Here is a 25,000-nt window from a genome sequence, read left to right as displayed (position 1 = left end):
GCATTGTATTTTTGAGGAAGCTGATGGTATTTTCCTCTGCCCCATATATTTTCAGGCATTCTATTAGCCATGTGTGTATCATGTCGAAGGCTTTCTTATAGTCTATCCATGCCATGCTTAGGTTGATTTTCCTTCTCCTACTGTTCTTCATTACCATTTTGTCTATCAGGAGCTGGTCTTTTGTGCCCCTACACTTCCTTCTGCAGCCTTTCTGTTGGTGGGGGATGGTGCTTGTCTCCTCTAGGTGTTGTATAGCCTTTCACTGATGATACCTGTTTAGTAACTTCCACATTATTAGTAGGCAGGTGAAAGGCCTGTAGTTACTGGCTATATTTCCCTTACTCTTGTCTTTTTGTACTAAGATGTTCTTCCTGTGGTCATCCATTTGGGGTGCTTGGTGATTTGAGATACAATGCTGGAGTTGTTCTGCTATTCGTGGGTGTAGGGCCTTGAAGTTTTTGAGCCAGTATCCATGGACTTCATCGGGACCTGGGGCTTTCCAGTTTGGCATTTTCTTTAGTTGGTGTCTGACTGTGTCTGTCGTGATGTCTGTGAATCTTTGTTTTATTCTCCCTGTTTCTTCTTCCTTGACTTCCTGGAGCCATGTTGCATGTTTTGTTGTGTTGATACCGGATTGCTCCATATGTTTTCCCAGAGTCTCTTACTTGGTTCGGCTTCAGGAATTTCTGGGTGGTGGTGTCTTCCCCTCTTAGTTTGGCTGTATAGTCTTTTCTGGTTGGTTTCCGAATAGTTTGTTCTGTTGGTATCCCTTATTCCTGTTCATGTACCGTTGGATCTTGTGTGCTTTGGCCTTAAGCCTCTGTTTTACATCTTCTATTGTGTTGTTTAGTCCCTTCTCTTGTACTTTGTATTTCTCGTTGAGTTCCTTCCCTTGTTTTCTTGCTTCTTAGCCTTTTTTCTGCCATCTCTTTCAGTTTACTTAAGTCAGATCTCATCACCATGATTTGCTTTTCCATGGCGCCTTTTCCAAGGAGGTTGCTGTTTTGGTTTCTGTTGGGTTGGTTGTGACGGTGTGGTTGGTGTTCGAATCCCCATCAGTTTTCTCCCTTAATTTCTTGGTGTTGTAGGCTTTCATGGAGGGGATCTTTGTTCTCTCTGTATCTGGCTCCATCCATTGTCTAATCTTTTCTAACCCATATCCGTCCTCTCTGTTACTTCGTCGGTGTTTCTTCGTGTGTCGTTGTTTGATACCTCATCCTCCCTGTCGTCTTCTGTGGCATCGTCCTCTCAGTTCGTCTTCGTGTAATTCGTTGTCGTGTGACATTTTCCCTTTCCAGTTCTTCTCTTTCTGTTGGGGAGAGCCAGTTCTTTTTTCTTTATGTTCCTTACTTGGTCTGCCACCTCTGCTCTGTTTTGGGGGGTGTTATTCCTCTCATTCCAGATGTTGACCAATCTTCTTCTCTTATCCTCTCTCCGTCGGTTTGCTTCTGATGTAGCATCTTCCATATTTCCCTTATTTTCCTTCTCTTGTCCATTTCTTCCTTTTTAGCCTCTGTAGCTCCAATCTCAGGCTGTGGTTTGATTACTGTCGTTGTGGTGATCAGTTGCTGGATGACGACCTCCAAGTACCTGACCGTCTTCCCCTACAATTGGGTTGAATACCTGGTTGCCGGACGAGGCTCCTCTGTTGCCAGAGGTTCCATTTACGTCGTTGTCGTTTTATTCCTTCATTTCTTTCCATCATTGCCTGAGTTTTGCTAATTTAACCCATAGCTGGACCCTACCCCATCAGGGATAGGTACTCATTTACAGCTGAGAGACTGGGGAAATTATGGTAAAGATCCTTTCCCAAGGAATCAACGCCGAGGAGAGCGGTCACCCATCCAACGACTGACCAGCCCCAATGTTGCTTAACTTGACTTAAGTCTATTGACGACCTAACCCACTCTTCTACGGCGCTACACTTATTATTATTATTATTATTATTATTTTATTATTATTATTATTATTATTATTATTATTCTACATCAAAAGGAATGAAACTCCTAACACCTGTTATTTTCTCTATCACAGCTGCGACCCACAACAGTCGACTAACTTAGTTCCTAAATCACTACTCAGATCAACAGAGGAATAATTGGATTTTGTGGAATGTGTCTTAATTATGCCACCTCACCCGGGAATCGAACCCGTGTAGTGCCCCCTGGTAGTTAGGCAACTGCAACCAATGCCCCAGCATGACCTCTTGTCATATTCCAGTGACCAATTATGACCCCTGTTATTTTCTAGTGACCTATCAAAGATCCTTCATTTTTCAATGACCTATCAAAGATCCTTCATTTTTCAATGACCTATCATGATCTCTGTCATTTTTCAGTGACCTACCTTGACCTCTGTCCTTTTTCAGTGACCTAAAATGACCTCTGTCTCTTTTCAGTGACCTATCAATGACCTCTGTCATCTTCCAGTGATCTATCAATGACCCCTCATTTCCCAGTGACCTACAATGACCCCTCATTTCTCAGTGACCTATCATGACCTCTTAATTTTCGACAGGTCCCCTGACAGAGGTGAGAGCCATAGTGGGGGGCAGGGTGCTCCTACCTTGCCATATGGACCCTCCGATCAAAGATGATTCAACTCACCTGGTCCTGTTTTACTACAGTAATGAGGGGACACCAATATACAGGTAAGAAGTTTGGGAACCCTATTATACAGGTATGAAGTTTAGGGACAATATTATACAGTCGAGAAGTTTGGGGACCCTATTATACACGTAAGAACGTTGGGGACCTTACTATACAGGCAAGAAGTTTTGGGAACAATACTATACAGGTAAGACAAATTTGTGGACGTCTATATACAGGTATGTCAAGTTTGGCAAGTGTGAAACCGTCTTTTAATTTTTAAAAGTTTGATTAACTAATGATTGAATAATCTAACCTAATCAATTCCCCTTTAATCAATTATCATTACAAAACTGAAAAATAATCATAATAAAAAAATTCTTTTCGATAATTAAATTACCGTTTCCAAGATTCCCTCTAATCGAATTAGCCGTTTTAAACGATATACATTTATTCCTAAACGTTTCCAATGAAAGGAAACGTAGCGTCAATAAACGTTCATTATCTTTCCAAAGGAATCATCCAGACCAACCATTTCCCCTGGAAAGGATTTCGTGACAAAAACCACTCAAAGGTAGATGCGTTTCTTGCACTTTTGTGTAACTTTCTGAAATGTTTTTTCAATGGTTCTAAATGGTCGTTAATTCCTTCTTGCCTGGCTGAACACACCTTTTCATTAAATGAAGCGGTTGTTTGGTTAAGCATTAGACAGCAAAGTTTTATAAAGGACACATTCATTTTCGATCTACGGTCATTCCGAGAACGAGAAAAAATCTCTATATTGTAAATTAGTTTATTTATGAAATAATTAAAAAAAAAAAAATCTTGCGTACAGTTGATCACATAAGTAAAGACACTTATGTTGGGTTGACAATTACTATTTTCACGCTAATCATATGGTAAACTGATCATGTTATAACAGTCATCGGGAAGTGGTAACACTTTTGTTCTGGAATGCATTGTTGGTGTGTTTAATTATGCACAAAATATAAACTAATTTCTTTGATATTTCCTCACACAATCTATCAACAAAGGAATTAGACAGGAAATGGCTTTGATGATGAAATTGTTTAGGATAAAGTTTGTCAAAAAAACGAAATGCCGAAATTAATTTTTCCCTCCTCTGTTCATAAAGACTGGATTCCAGGGAAGCTCCCTGGAAAATACTAACCACTGTAGTAATGAGATTACATCCAATATAAAACCGCTAACATTTACTGGAAATACTAATTTCTTTCCTGACGCACTATTGCTTATATAAGCTGCATTCCAGGGAAGCACGCTGGAAAAAGCAAAACACCGCGGAAAAGATTCATTTTCCAGATCTGGTATAAAAACCTCCCAACATATTTTCCAGATAAACCATTCTCTTTCTCCTTCCCGTCCTTACAGCCTGGATTCCAGAGGGAGCACGCTGGAAAACGCAAACCACTGGGCTGACGAGAACATGTCCAGCAGAGCCTACATTAAAACTGACCAGGGACAGCGAGGACTCGTCCTGGAAAGCATCACCAAAGAGGACGAGGGCGATTACAGGTGCAGAGTGGATTACCTGGAAAGCCCCACGAGGAATTTCAGGATCAAGTTGATTGTTGTCAGTAAGTTGAAGTCAACTTTCTTTTCAGTTCTCCAGTTTCTTATTGTTGTATCATTTCTTTCAACCCAAGGTCCAGATCTTAGTTTTCCAGTTTCTTATTGGTGTCATCTCCTTCAAGTCAAGGTTCCAGATCTTGGTCAAGTTTTCCAGTTTCTTATTGGTATAATCTCCTTCAACTCAAGGTCCAGATCTTGGTCAAGTTTTCCAGTTTCTTACTGGTGTCATCTCCTTCAAGTCAAGGTCCAGATCTTGGTAGATTTTCCAGTTTCTTTTTGGTGCCATCTCCTTCAAGTCAAGGTCCAGATCTTGGTAGATTTTCCAGTTTCTTTTTGGTGTCATCTCCTTCAACTTAAGGTCCAAATCTTGATCAGCTTTCCAGTTTCTTTGTAGATTAAGCTCCTTCTACTGAATGTCCTGCTATCCTAGGGCCATGGAAAAGAGTCTAGAACTCAGTCCACCGCCCCCGCCCCCCCCCCCCCCCCCCCCCCCCCCCCCCCCCCCCCAAGACCTTGGAACCTTCCAATCATTTTAGAGGTCTACTGCAAACACTGTCACCTATCCCTCAAAGCTCACTGTCACTCATTACCGTGTCCTCCAGACCTGGGACCACCAATGGGGGGTCCCTGTTCTGGGTTCAGTCATTCCAGCGTCTCTCAGGCCTCATAGTGACCCATGGCCCGTTCAACTCAAAGCCCCACCACGGGGAACGAATATTATCGTGATATTTACGGCTCCAAATAAAAAAAAAAAATTGGAAGGGGGCCCGGAATAGGGGTGGGGGTGGAGGGGGGTGTATTTGGGGGGGGGGTGGGGGGGGGGTTGTTCATTTTAACGTATACAGCTACAAAGAGGGTGTCATCAATGAAATGTTATTAATCCATTATCTATGTTCCAGGAGGAGTAGGAGGAGGAGGAATAGGCAGGGGGAGGAAAGGAAATTTTGACGGGGGGTTGGGGGGTAGGGGGAATGGAGCCAAAGCCTTATTATAAAAAAAAAAAATTAAATTGGAAAATGGGACGGCATTACACTCCTTGATTGGGTCATGGGATGTATAATATTTTCTTAATTTACTTGCTCGAGACGCGAATGAAAATGCAAGGGGTGATAATTTATGTAATGAATGAATAAATAAGAGAGAGAGAGAGAGAGAGAGAGAGAGAGAGAGAGAGAGAGAGAGAAGGGTGGGAAACGTGCTATTTAGTTAATATAATTTGCTAAATTCGGCTTTACGTATTAGATAGGTATTAAGGGTCCTCCATAGTTTTTATCTTGTCAAAGATGTTGTTGTTGTTGATATCTTAAGGGGAAGTCAGTCAAAGCAGAGATACAAAATAAAAAAATAAAAAAGATGGAAAATCCTAAACTACTTTCCGAAGAGAATCCTACGGTCCATATCCTACATTCTATCCCTTAGAGAGAGAGAGAGAGAGAGAGAGAGAGAGAGAGAGAGAGAGAGAGAGCCCAGAACCATTCGAATTGAAAGCAGCCTCCAAGGTAGGTAATCGTCATTCACCTAAATTGAACAACCGTGTCTTAACGAGGTGATAGCGTTGTTATGATCATCTGACGTGGGATCCAGCCTCTCCTTGTTCTCGAGGGGGGTGGGGATGCTCCCCCCCCTTTCACTGTCTTGCCCCTGTTAATTTATCGGTCTATATATCTGTCTATATATATCTGACGATTATGGAGCCAGGCTTCGAAGCGAGGGTGTTTACCTGCTCGGTTCATAATTGACCGCCGGTTTCGTAGATCGTTTTGGGGTTCAATTGTCTTTTGGGTTTCGTGGGTTCGTGGCTTCGTTAATTCGGGTCTCATGTTCGCCGGAATGGGGTTGGGTAGTCTGTTAATCATTGGGATGATTGCTGGTGTACGTTTCAGCTGAATAACTTGTCAATAAATGGGTTTAATTTGGCTAAACTTTGTGGGTGTGTTGCCACAGAACCGGATAATGGCGGGACGGAAACTGATTAGATTTCGTAGGAATGTTCGTTAATACTTTTTCACAAAATGCAGCGAATCTTCTCTCTCTTCCCACACACCGACCCAACAACACCACCCTAACCCAACCTCGCCTTTCTATTTCGTAAAACTCTTGATAAATCTTTCAAAGGCGAAAGTTTCCCCTGAACAGGTAAACAACGCTGCTAAATATAGACAACAATGTATACCAGATTACCTTACCTTGCCCAAGATAGTTCATTTCTCAAGAAGCTTCAGTAATCTTCCACACTTTTCGCTTTTGTTTACATATTTTTCATTGAATATGACCTCAAATCGGGTTCGCGTTGGTCAAGGTTGTGTGGAGGACGCTGTAATCTTCAATCACAGGGTTTTCTGAGGTCAATATTTGTTTTTGTTTACGTAAAATTCATTAATATTAAGGGGACCTCAGCACAGGTTTGTGTTGGTCTACGATACAGCCACGACTATCATCGATGATTCTGAGAAATATATCGTTTAATAATAAAATTTTTGACTGAACTATATAGAAAAGGATATATATTATGCAGTATAGACGAGATCATTAGAGAAATATACAGAGATAATGAGGAATTTACAGTCTTTTGTTTATATCTTAACTTACAACCCACGAGCTGACGCCATTTTTAGTATACCAGGCCCTTAGGGATGTACGTACATAGATTAACAAAAGACGGCGAAATTCTCATTATCTCTGTATATTTCTCAGATTACCTCACCTGTACTGAATTATATAGACCCTTTTCTAAGCGATACTCATTACTAAACAATATCTGTGCGCAGAGCTCTTCATCAGAATTACCCACTCAAACGCAGCTGCTTCTCTGCTCTGCTTACAGAAGATCATTCCTTTAACAAATCAATATCTTGAGCTGCAAGATAAAGCAGCTTATCCGAGTAGCACCTTCACGTTACACAGTCTACTACAAGGCTGATCGTATGTTCATACAGATTAAAAACGAAACCAGCTTGAGAACTTGTATCTTGTCTACAAATTGGCTGTTAGGTGACTCTGTCGTATCGTGTTGCTCAAACGGCTTCGTTTAATGTTTATTTGTCTAACTCCCGTTTTAATGCAGTTTTGATTGGTCTATCTTTGTAGTTACAGTATTATTGTGTATTGAAGATTTCTTTTATACCGTCAGTTTATTTAAATCATTCTATTTTGTAAGTTTTGTAGGTGGTTTGGCGTATTCTTAGGCCTATAATTAGTTCACTAAGCTGAAAAAATTATCAATTATTTATAAAGCTTTGGTAATCATATATATATATATATATATATATATATATAATATAATTATTTATTTAAATCACACCAATCTGTAAGTGTTTTAGTCATTTAATATCGTATTTTTTTAGACCTGTAATTAGTTTCAACTAAGCTAAAACAAGAAGCTCATGAAAATGAACAGACTTTCTACAGGTTTTTTTGTTGTTATATATCTATAGTATATATATATATATATATAATATATATATATATTATATATATATTTACATATATACACTCATTCTCTTCCCCAGCACCTCCTGATAAGGTCGAAATCACCAGCAACAAAGACGGTAAAAGGAGCCTTAAAGGAACAATCGGTCCTTACGTAGTCGGTACCAAAATCGTCTTGACCTGCACAGCAACCGGAGGTAAGTCTTTTTTAAAACGGGAATTAACGTACGGTACGTAACGTCCTGACTCTCAGGTATAGATGAGGGATGAGAGAGGTCATCCATGGGCTAGATGACGGCTAGTATATATGAAGGAAGTTAATATAAAGCCTTTTTTTAAGGGAAATATATCACTTTTTTTTAGCTTGTCAGCGATGTTTGATTACACTAGGCCTAGTGTGGTCTGCATGTGTGACCTCTCTCTCTCTCTCTCTCTCTCTCTCTCTCTCTCTCTCTCTCTCTCTCTCTCTCTCTCGTCAAAATATAATTCCGTCATCAAATAATATTCATCAAACACCGAAAACTTTAACTCGTAACGTAAATACACCAAAGTTCAGGTTCAGGCGAGGAAGAGGAAGAGAAAATTAGCTCCTGGGAGAATATTTGTACTTCAAATTAGATATATATTATATATATATATATATATATATATATATATATATATATATATAAAAATTATATATATATATAAATTTTTTTATAAAAATAATAAAAATAAAAAAAATAAAAATATAAAATAATCTAAAATTAATTCCATTATCCTCTACTTCAATCACTTATTATAAGCATTCATCTATCTTCCTTTTTATCTAGATACTTCTTACATAAATAACGTCTATTGATTTTTATCTTTTACAACTTTTCCTTAAGTATTTTCCTTTTAGGATTTTTTTTTATATATAAGTATTTGAAACAGTCACTTAAATAAGAATCCTTCACATCTCCCCTTCTTCAGGATCTCCAAGACCACAGGTGACCTGGTGGGAGGGATCCCACCTCCTGGACAACACCAGCGAGGTCACGTCAGGTCAGGTCACGAGCAATGACCTCTACCACCCTCTGCTGACCAGGGACGACTTCAACAAGTCCCTGAGATGCGTCGCTTCGAACTCGGACTTGACGACACCCCTCTCTGTCTCTGTCGAAATAGATATGCACTGTGAGTTAGGTTAAGTTAAGTTAGATTAGGTTTAAGGTTTAAGTTAGGTTAGGTTAGGTTAAGGTTTAAGTTAGGTTAGGTTAGGTTAAGGTTTAAGTTAAGTTAGGTTAAGTTAGGTTAGCATAGGTTAGGTTTAAGTTAACTTAGGTTAGGTTAGATTTTAAGCATAATGAAGATTATTATTATTATTATTATTATTATTATTATTATTATTATTATTATTATTATTATTATTATTATTTATTATTGTTATTTTATTGAAGGTAATTGCTGCTCACTGTTGCTTATTTTTAAAAAAGGTCTCTCCTAAAAAAAAGGAATAGAGAAAAACCTTTATAAAATTAACGCAGCTGAGGAAGCAATTACTTTCAATAAAACATGTTTCAAGGAGGGTTTACTTCCAGCATATTATTATTATTATTATTATTATTATTATTATTATTATTATTATTATTATTATTATATTATTATTATTATTATTATGCCAAAATATTTACAAACGTGTAAGCATATAATACAATCGATTATTGTTATTATTATTATCCTTATTATCATTATTATTATTATTATTATTATTATTATTATTATCATTATTATTATTATTATTATTATTATTATTATTATTATTATTATTATTATTATTATTATTATTATTATTATCTATCAAAATATATATTAAGCTATCTACATAAGTCTCTATCTGGTAATCTTAATATGCATCTACAAATCATAAATTCTAAGTGATAATTGAGAAGCTTTTTAACATAACTAAGATAATAATAATAATAATATAATAATAATAATAATAATAATAATAATAATAATAATAATAATAATAATAATAAAATGGCTTCTTCCTCCAAACCTTTTTATCAGTGGAGATTGGATTGGTACAACTCAATTCATTATGAATAGAACTATTATCTTTTTCACTTCACAAAATAAAATCTACTTTGTCCCACGTCACCCCTTCACACAAATACTCCCCCCCCCCCCTTCTGAAATTTGATTGAAAACAGCCAAGTCGTTTCCATCCTCACAAATATGGTAAAATGACCCTTATTTGCTCAAGCCATAAAAGTAAAATTTGAATGGCAGCTTTTTTGAGTAATTTGATATTGGAACAAACCAATATTTTGGGGATTCAATTTTGTTCTTTGAAGTCGAATATATATCTTCTTTGTTCCCTCATTGTTTGTTAGTTTGCGTGTTTGTTTAATATTACTCTGGTGAATCAATAATAATAATAATAATAATAATAATATAATAATTAATATAATAATAATAATAATAATAATAATTATACAGCACAAACTAACCTTTGACTTAAACATCAAAAATAAAGTTCAAAAAGGTTATTTAATATATTACATTTAATTGAATAAAGACAAAAAAAATCATGTACGTTCAGTTAAATTAAAGAATCAGTTAATAGATTATATCTAACTGAATAAAGACAATAAAATACTATTTAATGTAAATTAAAAAAGTAATTAAATAAATTATCTTCTACTGTATAAAGACAAAAAAATAATTATTTACTTTCAGTTAAATTTTAAAAAATCAGTTAATAGATTATATTAAAATGAAGAGACGAACAATTACTATTTAACGTAAATTATGAAACGTCATTAAATAGATTACATCTAAATGAACAAAGACAAATCAATAATTATTTATTTCTTAACTGCACTTTCTTTCGAAGACCCTCCCACAAGCGTCATCTTGGAGGGCGGGGCTTCGAGAATGACCTTAAAAGAGGGCGTGGCCAGACGGGTCACCTGTCAGGTGATTGGCTCCCGCCCCGCTGCCAAGGTTACCTGGAAAGGCACTGACGGGAGAAGCCTGCCGGGTCCCCAAGAGGTAAGGTCAACTCAGGTCAACGCAGGTCACTGTGCTACTTTCAGTTAGGTCATGTTTGTTGTATCTTTCTTAATGTGAGGTTATTTTGACCACTGACTGTGAGTGGGATTCGGTATTTTTCCCATGCTTCTGTATTCCATGTGAGTTATTATTGATTTATTTCGAGTCCAGGCTAGCAAATGGCATGAGACTGACACTTTCATTGGCCTCCACTGTCATAGTTGACGTTTATAAGAGATGGCGAATGATTGATTGCATGCGAGATAATGCCCTACATAGTTCGCAAATTGAAACGAGAGAGAGAGAGAGAGAGAGAGAGAGAGAGAGAGAGAGAGAGAGAGAGAGAGAGAATAAGCCATAATCCCAGCGTTAAGAAGATTCTTTACAATTTCTTGATCCCCTTTCGTAGGGAGAGAGAGAGCCAACACAGAGGAAACATTTAACGGTAAATTATCATGTCATTTGGTTCTTTTATAACCAAAACATATCTTGTATTATCTCCTCCTCCTTCTCTTAAAAACTATCTCCTTTTTGCTTTCTTCATTCTCAAGTAATTACTCCAAGAGGGGAAGTTAGGAAAAAAAGAGCAAAATTCGCAGGATTTTCTCGCACGGGATAACGCCTGAAATACTTAAGAAGAAGAGTCAACTTGGGAATGTCAACAAACCAGCGGTATTCAAGGTAGAAAATGGGTTTAGATATAGAAAACGGCGTCAGGAATTGGTAGCAACGGCTTCTAACCTTAATTTTGTGTTTATTTATTTATTTATCTATTATTTATTTATTTATTTATTTATTTAGTGATTCATGGGCTCCTAGGTTCAAGACCTGCAACTTATGTCAATTTATTTCCATGTATTTGCTATCAGTATTTTAACAATTACTGATAATGAAAGTACACAGAGAGAGAGAGAGAGAGAGAGAGAGAGAGAGAGGAGAGAGAGAGAGACTCACTCCACAAAACTAGTTAGGCCTAAACATTCTGTTAAACGAAAAAGCACATATCCATGATACAGTACCATCCCTGTAGTACAGTAAGTTCCAAAACTGAAGCGACAATTTTCAGAGGATTTCGTTCGAAATTCACTAACTGGCAACTACAACTCTTAGCTGAAAAATTAATTTTTTTGCTACAGTGAAAGCTCTATCAAGCAAAATAAAGCTAACATATGATGCACAAATATCAAATCTATGATATTTATAACAATCATAAGAAAAAATTACTGTAATAGTTATTATTTTAAAGTATAGTAATTACTTCAAACTATAGAAACGAAACAATTTGAAATTCTCGTTCAACATAGAATTACCAACTTTACCAATGTATATTTCGAGCAATGTGGAAACAAACATTTAATGTTATAGTGTATTATCAATTATTTTAGCGAAGATGCATAAAACCATGCAAGTATCAATAGAATGTAAAAGGAAAATCTCCGCGACATTAAACATAATCAACCATGAATGCACATAGATTCAATAGAGAAGTTGGGTGTGGTGGTAGTTCTGATTTTATCTTCTAGGTCCGAGCATAAAATACCATCTTCGAGAAAGGCTCTAACCGCTGCTGCTACCTTCAGGTGACTAGGCCTAGTTCCGGGCATAGCAAGGCTTACAATGCAGGGCCACTGTCTGTTATTTAGGGAAAAGTAGAACCATTAGGACCGACACCAGGATCTGTCCTTGCCCCTACGAAACAGACTCGCTAAATAAAAAATAAGAAAGACGGTCGCAAGCAACCAGAACACCCTAAAATTATCACCTGGTTAATTAAGTAAGGAGACAATAGACCCCAACAACCCCGCCTCACCCTCTACCTCTACCTATACCCACAAACCTAACTCCACCTTTTTCACTTCAACCTTTTACCTCAAATCTTCTAATCATGTGCGTAAGTGTGCGTATCATAAGGGAGTGATATCACCAAATTCATATTTCCACGGGCAACCAGTAATCAGTTCGATCAAGTTCAAGCATTATTGTATAACATAAATTTATGATTTTTTTGCGGATATATATCTATATATATATATATATATTATATATATATATATATATATATATATATATATATATATAGAGAGAGAGAGAGAGAGAGAGAGAGAGAGAGAGAGAGAGAGAGAGAGAGAGAGAGAGAGAGAAGCACCCGAGCATGACCAATAGGCCTAGTGCTCGATTCTTAAAACAGGCCTTCTGGTTATTCCTGACTAGATAAAAAAGGTCGAGAAAGAGAGAGAGAGAGAGAGAGAGAGAGAGAGAGAGAGAGAGAGAGAGAGCATAACAGGAGATACTCTAATTAAAATAATGCTCGCCAAGCATATTCAACACTCCGGATCGTATGGGACAAAAATAGTCTCACTTATGCACTAAAAAAAGGGTGGAAACCTACGAAAATAATTGTTGATGCGGACCCTGAACGCAATTCCACAAGCAAAGATTTGCACAATTGAGGAATTAGATGAAATTATTAAATAACAAGCTGGAAAATATATTTCCTTGATTCTTGAATAGGCTTAACCATGTAGCCAATGCTAACCGCGCATATAACTTGGATTTCTTTTTTTTTTTTTACTCCAACTTGTGTCTTATTTATATTCCATTCAATCAGATACTAAACTTCTTTGTGCTTTATCAAAAGAAATCATAATAATTTTCGATATAACGATATAAAAGTAGAAAGTTAATTTCGCAAATCATATTAGGCACCAATGCTTATGCACTCGGTTTCCTGCTGCCACTCATTGGTGAACACTTGATATCACACACTGAGAGCCACAGATGTTTCTATGGGGAATTCGTTTTTTTTTTTTTTTTTTTTTTAATAAACAATTATTGAACAAACATTGATCATTATGCACTGGGGAAATAATTTCTGTGCTTCTACAATTAATCACTGATACGTATTGTTAGATAAAGAGAATGACAATAATTGGAGTAAAATATACTAACTGGCAACCCACGAGTTTCTAAAGAAATACGATCAGTTCTGAAATTTGTCGCTTCACTTCTGGAACTTACTGTACAACATCCTAACACCATTCCATTCCTTCTGAACAGACGGTGGTTGAAGACATCCTACAAGACGGGACCACCAGATCAATCCTTACCATCCTACCTACGCTGGAGGATGACGGGGGTGTCCTGGAATGCTCTGGCTCCAATCCTAGCTTACCCAAGGTTGTGTTAAGGAACACGACTCATCTCTCTGTGTTGTGTAAGTTATAGGCCTACGACCATATCAAACCATTTAACTAAAAAATAATCATTTAAAAACCAGAAACTTAATGTATATATGTATATATAGATTTATTCTACATTTATCTACTTAAATGCTCGTCAGTTTCATGAATACATCTCACTGGAAAGCATGAAATCCAAAATTAATAATAATAATAATAATAAACAACGAACCACCCATTTTCTATCTTATAGCCCCCACCCCACATTTTCTTTTTCCATCTTTTCCAGCCGTCCATGAATCTCTTTCTTTCCCCTCTTTCCAGACAAGCCTCAGATGACTCTGGGCCCTGAGGAAGGTTCCAGTCTGGGAGATCTCAGGGAAGGTGGTGACGTCACACTGAAGTGCTCGGTCAGAGCCAATCCTGAGGTGTTGGACGTCCAGTGGGCTCTCAATGTGAGTTTTTGCTGATGTGTCTATGTTCCTGTTTGTCTATCTGATAGATAGATAGATAGATGTATAGATAGGTAGACAAACTTAACCACTTGAAGACAGGTGGTTAAGTCACTTAACGATACCATTATGAGACTAAGTTTTGGAAATAACTGGCTCTCAATGTATATTCCTGAGTTTTGAATGATTTAGCCTCTATCTTTTTCTATCTATCTGATATATAGGTAGATAGATTGATAGATAGATAGATGTATAAATAGACAGATAGGCTTAACCATTAGTAGACAGGTGGTTTAAGCCATTTAACCATACCATTATGAGAGTAGGTTTTGGAAGTAACTGGCTCTTAATGTCAATTAATGAGTTGTGATGATTTGTCTATGTTCCTGTTTATCTATTTGATAGATAGATAGATGTACAAATAAATAAAAAGGCTTAACCACTTGTAGACAGGTGGTTAAGTCCCTTAACCATACCATTATGAGACTAGCTTTTGGAAATAACTGGTTCTTAATGTAAATTTCAAAGTTTTGAATGATTTAGTCTCTATCTTTCTCTATCTATCTGATAGATAAATAGGTAGATAGATAGATAGGAATGCTTACCTATTTAGCAATCTATATATTACATACGATTATACTCTCCTAAACCAATATGAGACTAGGCTTAGATTCTCCTGTAAAAATAACTTCTTCTCTGCTTTCTCTGTATATGTCTATCTATCTGGTATACAGATAGATAGATAGATCCATAGGCTTCCCTCTTCATCTATCTATGTATTACATATATTCTCCTTTCTGTGGTCCCAGTTGTTAAGACACTTAGCATACCATGATGAGACTAAGTGTTCATACTCCCGCTAAATTAATACTGTAGCTCTTTTTACCTAAGCTGTGGAGTGGAAAATGTTGATAATTAGAGGATTATGTGAGAGAGAGAGAGAGAGAGAGAGAGAGAGAGAGAGAGAGAGAGAGAGAGAGAGAGAGAGAGTAGTATGTGCGTGCTTTCTTACTTGTAATCATTATGGCTACAATAGCGCAATGCAAGCACGCTACCCTTATATTTCTCAGAGGCATAAAATCTCTTCCAAGCACCTCCACAAGCATAGCAAAGCGTAGAGAGAGAGAGAGAGAGAGAGAGAGAGAGAGAGAATGGAAACTCACGTACAACAAATAACAAAAGAAGAGACCTTCCCCTCGTCATGGCTCCAGTAATGATGAATGGACGGAGAGAGAGAGAAAGATCTATACAAGCTGAAACGGTATCTGAGAAGGCAGAAGAACCCGCAGATAGAACCCAGAATAGAACCCGCTTATAGAACCCGGAGATAGAACCCAAGATCCATCGGGCTACGCGAAGCTTTGCATGACAAAAGAAACCCGGTTTCAGAACATCACACAAAAAACCTTCCTTTCGGAGGGAGAAAATGCTGTTTCTTTCAGCCGAGCAGATCGGCGAACGCCATTACCCGGAGTAAAATAGAATGGATGAAGAAGGAGGAGATAGATGGGAATGAGAGAGAGAGAGAGAGAGAGAGAGAGCGGGGGGGGGGGGGGGGGGAGGTTACTAAATTATAAGGTTCGCCATCCTGGATAGGACTGGCACTAGTACGACTGACTAAGGTGCGGTTGTTCGAAAGGCTCTCTCTCTCTCTCTCTCTGTATGTTTATATATATATATATATATATATATATATATATATATATATATATATATATATATATATATATATGAGGAGTGTGTCTTGTGTATGTGTGTGAGAGAGACAGAGACAGAGACACGGAGAGAAAGCAGAAAGTGCACTGCAAAAAAAAACTTACACAAAACATATCCCTATAAAACCAAAGATGCGAACTCCTTTGACTACAATCCCCCTCCCCTCTTCCCTTCGCCCCCCCCCCCCCCCCCTCTTCCCACAGGGCGTCCCCCTGCAGGAATCCCCAGGGAAGGCCTTCAAGACGACCAGGGACGTCCTGTCTCTTCAGAATATCGAGGTCTTCCTCAGGGAACTGGAACCCCCCCCCCTACACTTTGCGCGCCGCTATACTCAAGGGCCTCTACCTCTGAACCTCTGTTGTTTGAGGTCAAGTGTGAGTGATTATTATTTTTATTATTATTATTATTATTATTGATTATTTATTATTATATTATTATTATTATTATTATGAGGCATTTATAGAAGCCTATGATAACAAGCTAACTATATTATTCTTACAATGAAAGATCTTTATACGTAGTTCATACATCAACTAACAATTTCCCGAGTCTATCCCTCTGTTTTTCTCTCTCAAGTTCCTCCCATCTGCGCCCCTGGGCAGCAGAGGGTATTCGGGGCAGCCAGGCACGAAGAGGTGCTCGTTCGATGTACGGTCGAGGCGTACCCTGTCCCAACTTCATTCAGGTGAGGAAGATAATGGAAGGTTTTCATTTTGGCATCAAAATGAAATTTGTTTTCTTGCTCTCTCTCTCTCTCTCTCTCTCTCTCTCTCTCTCTCTCTCTCTCTCTCTCTCTCTCTCTCTCTCTCTCTCTCTCTCTCTCTCCCGTAGTAGTCATCTTGCTTGGTGAGACGTTCCTGGTAATAGTAGGATAAAGCGTCTTCTAAGTTAGTTTATCAAGTGAAATACTGTAAATCAGAACAAGATGGCAGTAAGCTCCAACTGCGGAAAAAAATGGCGAGATTTAGCTTGCTTGGCAGATTCGCAATACGATGAGGTAGCAGGAAGGGAACTGGCATTTCTGATCTATGAAATCAGCAACAGTTCCTAACCAAAAAGATACAAAATCATAGATATATTAGAAGGATACAATCCTTCAAACTGGAACAAATCAAATGAAAACATCTTGAAAATAATTGAAGAAGTTCCAAATAAAATCCAAGTGGTCAAGAGACTCATAAAGAAAATATACATAAACCAACATATTCCGACAAAGAAAATGAATAAAGTGAACCTTGTGAATATCCTAATTGATGCATTAGGAAAAAGAATGCCAAAAGCATGTAAACTGTGTAAGGTGTGGTATAGCATAGTTAATCCACAAAACCTAATCAGAAAATGTGCTGCATGCAACATTCCGACCCATCCACAGTGTGCTGAGGTAATGCAAGATATGAGAGACACAAGAATTTTTTGCTCAACATGTCTACCATGGATAGACAATGTTATTAAATCAAGATTGAATGTACAAATAGTTGAGGATGAAGAAGAAGAAAAGAAGAAGGAAGAAGAAAGAAGAAGAAGAAGAAGAAGAAGGAAAAGAGGAAAAACGTAAGAGAAGTAACAAAAACTGAAATGACAGAAAAAGATAAGGAAAAACAAAGAACAGATAAAAGTATGGATGCAGAGATACTCATTGATACTACATATGAGGCTATAAAGCAGCATACCTACGAAGAAATAAATTACGATATGACAGCACAAAAGAAAATGCCGAAGAGGCTCTACCCAGATCTACACAATGACGGGAACGAGGAAAAATATACAAAAAGACAAAGTCTGCAACCTTTTGAAAAGAGGGAATTGCAGATATGGAGAAAAATGTTACTACAAACATCCTAAGGTATGTCACAACTATGAAATATATGGTAAATGTGCATACTTAGATGGATTTGAGGATGATTGCAGAGATCTACATCCAAAAATATGCAAAACCTAAAAGAAGGAAAAGGATGTAAGTTCGACAAAAAATGTAAATAATATGCACCCTGTAGCCATGAAAAATAATCAAATAAATAACCAATCAAGCAATAAAATCCAAAATAAGAAAGAAACATATAAAGAGAGGAATGAAGAATATCAGGTAAAAGAAAAAAGCAAGCCATCAACGAGATATGCAGAGGTGCCAGCAAAAAAATTTCAATGCATCAGCTCCAAGATTCTACTCAAGAGATAATAACTGTTTTTATTATGCAAGGGGATATTGCAGATATGGAGAAAATTGCAGATTCAGACACAAAATGAATAATTATGATGAAGGAAGAACAAATATTATGGAAAAGTTGGATTTTTTAATGTCAGAATTTTCTTCTGGAAATGAAAAAAAGAACAACATACCAAAGGAACAGGAAAGAGACATGGAAAATCCTTATTATTACCAATATTAAATGAAGGAGAAAACACGCAAACCATCATAGTGATGAATGCGCAGGGTTTAGTTACGAGTAACTCAAAAAGAAAATAGAGTACTTAGAAGAACTAACCCAAATTGAAAAGAAAATAGATATAATGAATATAAGTGAAACCTGGTATTCCCAAGAGACTGGGAATGATGATCAAATAAAAGGGTTTTCAAACTTATAGATCAGATAGAAAAAATAGGAATCAAGGGGGAACCGCAATATATGGGAAAGACAAAAAAACAAGGAAAAATATATGAGAAATATAGTAACTCAGAATGTGAACTAATAGCGGTAGAATTTGAATCTGAAAAATTGATGAACATAGTAATATATAGACCTCCTAATACTAAAGAGTTTGACTTAATAATAGAAAAATTGGATGATATATGTAGAAATCACAAGGACTGGACTATTCTCCTATCTGGAGACTTCAACTTTCCCTTTCGTAGACTGGAAAGAACGAATAGGAGATTGTGGATGTACTTATACATATAAAAAAGAGAGTAATAGTAGTGCAGAAGATAAGAGGCAATTCGAAAAGCTATTAGATATGCTACTAGAATACAACATTCAACAAATAAATCACCTGCCAACAAGAAAGAAAATACTTTAGACCTAGTATTTGTGAACGAGATGATTATGTTAAAGAAATAATAGTTTATAATGCGAGTATTTCAGACCATAATGTCATAGAATTAACACGTTCCATTTCCAAAGCAAGTGAAAACAGAGATAAGCAAGAAATGAAAAAGTGGGAAGGATATGGAAAATACAACTTCTACAGTAAAAATATAATGGTCAGAAATAAATGAAGAATTAAACAAAGATTGGGATAATATTTTTCGTAAGTGATGACATAAAGGTAAATACGGAGATATTATATAAAATATTAGAGAAAATAGTGGATAAATATATACCGAAGAAGAAAAAGTAAACATCAGTCATGCATACCAAGAGACAGAAGGATCTTGTTCCAGAAAATCAGAAAGTGGAAAAAAGGTCTAGCAAAAAAAAAAAATGCATGGAAAGTTATAGAACTAAAAAGTAAGATAGAAAATGCAGAACAAAAGATCATACAATCAAAAGAAAATGAAAAACGGGACTTGGAAGAAAAAACCCTATTAAATATCAAGCAAAATCCCAAACTATTATACTCATATGCGAAGAAGATGAATAAAAGAAGAATAGAAATAGGCCTCTAAGAATTGAAGGGAGATTAACGAATGAAAAAAAGGAAATTTGCACATACTGGCAGACAACGGATATAAGAGAGAATTCACCCCTAGAATAGATAATGAAGATAATGATATAGAAGTAAGGATGAAAATAGTGAATATTTAGCTGACATAGATATTAATGAAGCTGATATTGTGCAGGCTATTAATGAAATTAAAAATGGAGCTGCTGCAGGGCCTGATGGAATTCCTGCTATTTTGTTAAAGAAAGTAGTTCATTCTATCGCAAAGCCACTTGCAATATTATTAAGACAAAGTGTAGATACAGGCAAGATTTATGATGAGCACAAATTAGCATATATTACCCCTACTTTCAAAAGTGGATCAAGACTAGAGGCAAGTAATTATAGGCCTGTGAGTCTAACATCACATATTATGAAAGTGTATGAAAGGGTAATGAAGAAAAATATTATGAAACATTTAATAAAAAATAATTTGTTTAATAAAGGACAACATGGTTTCGTACCCGGAAAAAGTACACAAACCCAACTGTTAGTCCACCGTGAGAACATATTCAAAAATATGAAAAAGCGGAAATGAAACAGATGTGGTTTATTTAGACTTTGCAAAAGCTTTTGATAAAGTAGACCATAATATATTAGCGAAGAAAATTAGAAAACACAATATCGTGGATAAAGTAGGAAGATGGTTAAAAGAATTTTTACACAACAGAAAACAGATAGTTATTGCAAACGACGAGAAATCGGATGAAGCCAAGGTAATATCTGGTGTGCCGCAAGGTACGGTGTTAGCTGCAATACTGTTTGTTATTATGATTGAAGACATAGACAATAATGTTAAGGATTCGGTAGTGAGTAGTTTCGCAGATGACACAAGAATAAGTAGAGAAATTACTTGTGATGAAGATAGGAACGCTCTACAAAGAGACCTTAACAAAGTATATGATTGGGCAGAGGTAAATAGGATGGTATTTAACTCTGATAAATTTGAATCAATAAATTATGGAGACAGAGAAAGAAAGCTATATGCATATAAGGGACCTAATAATGAGACAATCACAAATAAGGAAGCAGTTAAAGACCTTGGTGTGATGATGAATAGGAACATGTTATGCAATGATCAAATAGCAACTCTGTTGGCAAAATGTAAAAGCAAAATGGGAATGTTGTTACGGCACTTCAAAACAAGAAAAGCTGAACACATGATTATGCTTTATAAAACATATGTTCGTAGTCCACTTGAATATTGCAATATGATATGGTACCCACACTATCAAAAGGATATTGCACAAATAGAGAGTGTACAAAGGTCCTTTACAGCTAGAATAGAAGAAGTTAAAGACCTTGACTACTGGGAAAGACTACAATTCTTAAAATTATATAGTCTAGAAAGGAGAAGAGAACGCTACATGATAATTCAGGCATGGAAACAGATAGAAGGAATAGCAGAAAATATCATGGAGCTAAAAATATCAGAAAGAGCAAGCAGAGGTAGATTAATAGTGCCCAAAACTATACCAGGAAAAATAAGGAAAGCACACAGGACATTAATCCACTACGCACCAGCATCGATAATGCAGCGTCTATTCAATGCGTTGCCAGCTCATCTGAGGAATATATCAGGAGTGAGCGTAGATGTGTTTAAGAATAAGCTCGACAAATATCTAAACTGCATCCCAGACCATCCAAGATTGGAAGATGCAAAATATACCGGAAGATGTACTAGCAACTCTCTGGTAGATTAGAGGTGCCTCACACTGAGGGACCTGGGGCAACCCGAACAAGATGTAAGGTCTGTAAGGTCTCTCTCATATACATGCATACGTACATATATATATATATATATATATATATATATATATATATATATATGTATATGTATATATATATATATATATATATATATATATATATATATATATATATATATGTGTGTGTATATATATATATATATATATATATATATATATATATATATATATATATCTGTGTGTGTGTAGATAAAATAAAGAGAGAGAGAGAGAGAGAGAGAGAGAGAGAGAGAGCTAGAAAAAATAAAAGAGGTTAGCAATGCTCTGGCAATATGTAAATCATTACAATGCAATTAAGAAAGGGGAGTGACCTTAATGATATAATTCTCTCTCTCTCTCTCTCTCTCTCTCTCTCTTTCTTCAGTTTACAATAGGAATAACCCTCATAAGCTAACTCTGCCTTATCCCATTTATATCAGGCCTCATTGTAACCTATTGCCCTCTTTGCCAGACCAATTCCTCCAAAAACATTTTTGTACCAATTAACTAATCTCTTCTTCAGGTGGGCAGTCAACACCTCCACAGGGCAAGTGGACATCGCCCTCAGCCACTCCGTCAGTAGTGGCACCCAGAGCACCGTCAGGTACACCCCACAGACCCACCTGGATTTCGGGGAGCTCCTCTGTTGGGCAGAGAACGAGGTCGACCTGCAAGAGACGCCATGTGTCTTCCAGGTCATACCTGCTTGTGAGTATGACCCCTTATTCTAGGTTTAAAGGGGAACTATACCTTCTGCAGTAGACTGTCATTTTATTTCAAAGATGAGTAGGTCCTCCTTTTTAACCTGAGAGGCCGTCAGAATGGGCTACATTCAACACTGACTTGAAGGAAGGTTTGAATCGAGGTACTGACCCTGAGGATGATTTAGAAACGCGAAAGCCCTCAGTGAACTTTTTCTTTCAATCCTACCTCCATCTCCCTTACAACTTGAAACATCGCAGCTTCAGGAGATAGATAATCAATAGATAAACCCGTATACATAGTTACAATGATAGACTGATAGATAGATTTATAGATAGAGAGAAGTTAAATCTCCCCTCAGTCCGATATAACTTTTCCTCAACTTCTGCCAAAGTTAGACAGCAATATTACCTTGAGACAGGGGACTGGCAGATCTGTTTACCTCCAGTGTGAGACGAATGGAAAGATATAGATGTATGTGTGTCTGTATATATACAAACACATGTATATTTTTACATATACATACATATATACAGTGAATCCCCAGGAACACAGCCTCGCAAAAAAAGCAAAACCATACGAGACTTACAATCCAGAGGCTATGACCTGGAGTGTTTTGGAACAGGGCACTCGAAAACCCTTTGGCCAGAGTAATTGAATAACATTCGCAGCCGGGAAGTAAATTCCTTTTCAATATTTTCAAGAGGGGGGAAGCGTCCTGTCCGTAGTAGACGTTATTGGATAATGTTATTGAATAACATTGTATTGGACAGCATCCTCTTACCATTGCTGGCTTGTGAAGTCTTTGTTTACGCGTCACTTTGTTTGAAGGGGGGGGGATGGGGGGGGGGGTGGGGGGGGGGGGGGGGGGCGGGGGACGCCTTTTTCATGTATACACATACAAACACATACACTTGCATATGTATCTATTACCTAATCACCTTTACTAACCTTATTATACCCCCACTAATATTAAACTGACTTTATTTTTACCTTGGGAATTAAAAGTGTACATAGCCTAATTGGATTTGAATCTTGGTAATTGAGTGTGTTGAGTCACTGCTCCCTAAAAGGCATGGGTTCGAAATCCCAAGGAGAGTAACCCAAGCAGAGTAAGTGCATATATATATATATATATATATATATATATATATATATATATATATATATACATATATATATATTAGGACAGCCTTTTCAACAAACTTGAAATTAAACTAGAAATTAATCAAACCTTCTCAAAAATAATCCTGGAAAAAGGATAGTTACATCCATTAACCTGGCCCTCAGATTTTTTTTCTAAACTTTTCTTGGTCTTCTATGGGTCTGGGCTAGAAAGGGGTACTACATATTGCCCTTTTCTTTGATCTTTGCTCTTGGAGATTAAGTAGAATACTGAAGCGGAAATTTTCTTACGCAGCCAAACCAGAGTCGGTATCAGAATGCCTGGCTGAACGGAACTCAACCATGCCGGCTTCTGTCGTCCTTGTGACCTGCGCGGTGACTTCAGACAGGGGTCTGAATCAGACCTTCACCCTGGAGGTGAGGCAGAAGGCCACTGAGGAGGTGCTGGAAAAGTTCAGCCTGGCAACCAAGCCTCATTTTCTAGTTACAGGGTAAGTAAGTTGATCAGCCTGAGTCACTATCTAGATTCTAGTGAAAATCGTCCAGACTGTGATCTCTCTGTGTCCAAAGAGCTATCGCTTTCTTCCCTATAGTAGATTCACATCACCCGTGCAACTGATGTCTATGCCAGTCCCTTACGACGCTATTGATTGGCTGTTGATAAGCCAGTCACACGGCTGGGAACTCTCAGTCTCTCTTGAAAGAGTTCACATAGACAGGGTGTATTTTCCACCTCTCCTGAGGGATACTTTTGAAAGACATATCTCTCAGGAGAGGTGGAACATACATCCTACCTATGTGAATTCTCAAGAGAGACTGACAGAATTTCCAGCCCTGTCATTGGCTTATCAACAGCCAATCAGGAGCGTCGTAAGGGCTGGGCTAGACAGCAGATGCAAGGGTGATGTGAATCTGCTATGGTAATCCCTCTATCTCTGTCGGTCTCTCCACCCACAGGCTGAAGATAGGCGTGCCCTACCTCCTGACGATCACCCCAGCCAACAGCAGGGGCTCGGGCCCCCCCTTCACCTTATCCTACACGCCCCCCTCGGCCTCGGCAGACAAAGTCATCTTTCCATACTCTGAAACGACCATCCTATCCCTCACGCCCCTTCTGATCGTGATTTTGGGCGTCCTCATCGGGGTATCTGGGTGTGTAGGAGTGGCTGTGGTCCTCGGCAGGAGGCGGAAACATCCCTGGAGGGGGAAAGTGGAGGACCAGATGAGGATATCCTACTGCAGCAGGTCCTCCAAGGACGCTAGGGATCCTGAGGAACTTCCGACGATTATGAGACTGACTAATGGTTGGGGATGATGTGTGGTATTGGTTTCCTTCTCTCTCTCTCTGTCTGTCTGTCTGTCTCTCTCTCTCTCTCTCTCTCTCTCTCTCTCTCTCTCTCTCTCTCTCGTGCTTCTCTTCCCATTTTAAGTGATAGGTTTCTCTCTCTCTCTGTCTCTCTCTCTCTATCTTCTACCTTTATTATTAGTATTATTAGTGTTATTATTGTTATTATCATTATTATTATAAAGACCCTTGAAATACCCAAACATGACATAATTCCCTTCGCAAATTATCACCATAAACAACCAATTATTCCCCCTAATAACAACCCGATTTATAATTTAATTCTCCAAATAATTCCATGAAACAATTCTCCACAACTTCACGCATAGATTACGACGAGGGGGATGAGGATGAAGCGCGCAGGCGCGCTGCCAGAGCGACGGCAGCGCGTAGCTCTTTGTACTCCAATCCGACCGAGTGTCTCAATAACGTGAGTTCGAGAATTCCCTTCTGAAACTCAGGC

The 25,000-nt window shown here is 37.6% G+C and overlaps 1 protein-coding gene across 1 annotated transcript in view; it reads left to right on the top strand.

Moving 5' to 3' along the window:
* The window catches only part of LOC135205143 (protein turtle homolog A-like), a 59,774-nt gene that overhangs the window by 33,315 nt on the left and 1,459 nt on the right, over window positions 1-25,000 (top strand). The window contains exons 2-15 of the mRNA XM_064235507.1: window positions 2,518-2,650; window positions 3,981-4,186; window positions 7,691-7,807; window positions 8,565-8,768; window positions 10,474-10,631; window positions 13,689-13,845; window positions 14,135-14,265; window positions 16,182-16,282; window positions 16,315-16,352; window positions 16,555-16,663; window positions 21,889-22,073; window positions 23,488-23,683; window positions 24,150-24,496; window positions 24,867-24,967. Coding sequence (XP_064091577.1) covers window positions 2,518-2,650; window positions 3,981-4,186; window positions 7,691-7,807; window positions 8,565-8,768; window positions 10,474-10,631; window positions 13,689-13,845; window positions 14,135-14,265; window positions 16,182-16,282; window positions 16,315-16,352; window positions 16,555-16,663; window positions 21,889-22,073; window positions 23,488-23,683; window positions 24,150-24,496; window positions 24,867-24,967 — 2,183 coding nt within the window. The remainder of the gene's footprint in view (window positions 1-2,517; window positions 2,651-3,980; window positions 4,187-7,690; window positions 7,808-8,564; window positions 8,769-10,473; window positions 10,632-13,688; window positions 13,846-14,134; window positions 14,266-16,181; window positions 16,283-16,314; window positions 16,353-16,554; window positions 16,664-21,888; window positions 22,074-23,487; window positions 23,684-24,149; window positions 24,497-24,866; window positions 24,968-25,000) is intronic.

This window comes from Macrobrachium nipponense, chromosome 48 (genome assembly GCF_015104395.2).
Source record: "Macrobrachium nipponense isolate FS-2020 chromosome 48, ASM1510439v2, whole genome shotgun sequence".
In the NCBI taxonomy this organism is placed as follows: domain Eukaryota; kingdom Metazoa; phylum Arthropoda; class Malacostraca; order Decapoda; family Palaemonidae; genus Macrobrachium; species Macrobrachium nipponense.
This window is presented reverse-complemented; position numbering and strand designations above follow the sequence as displayed.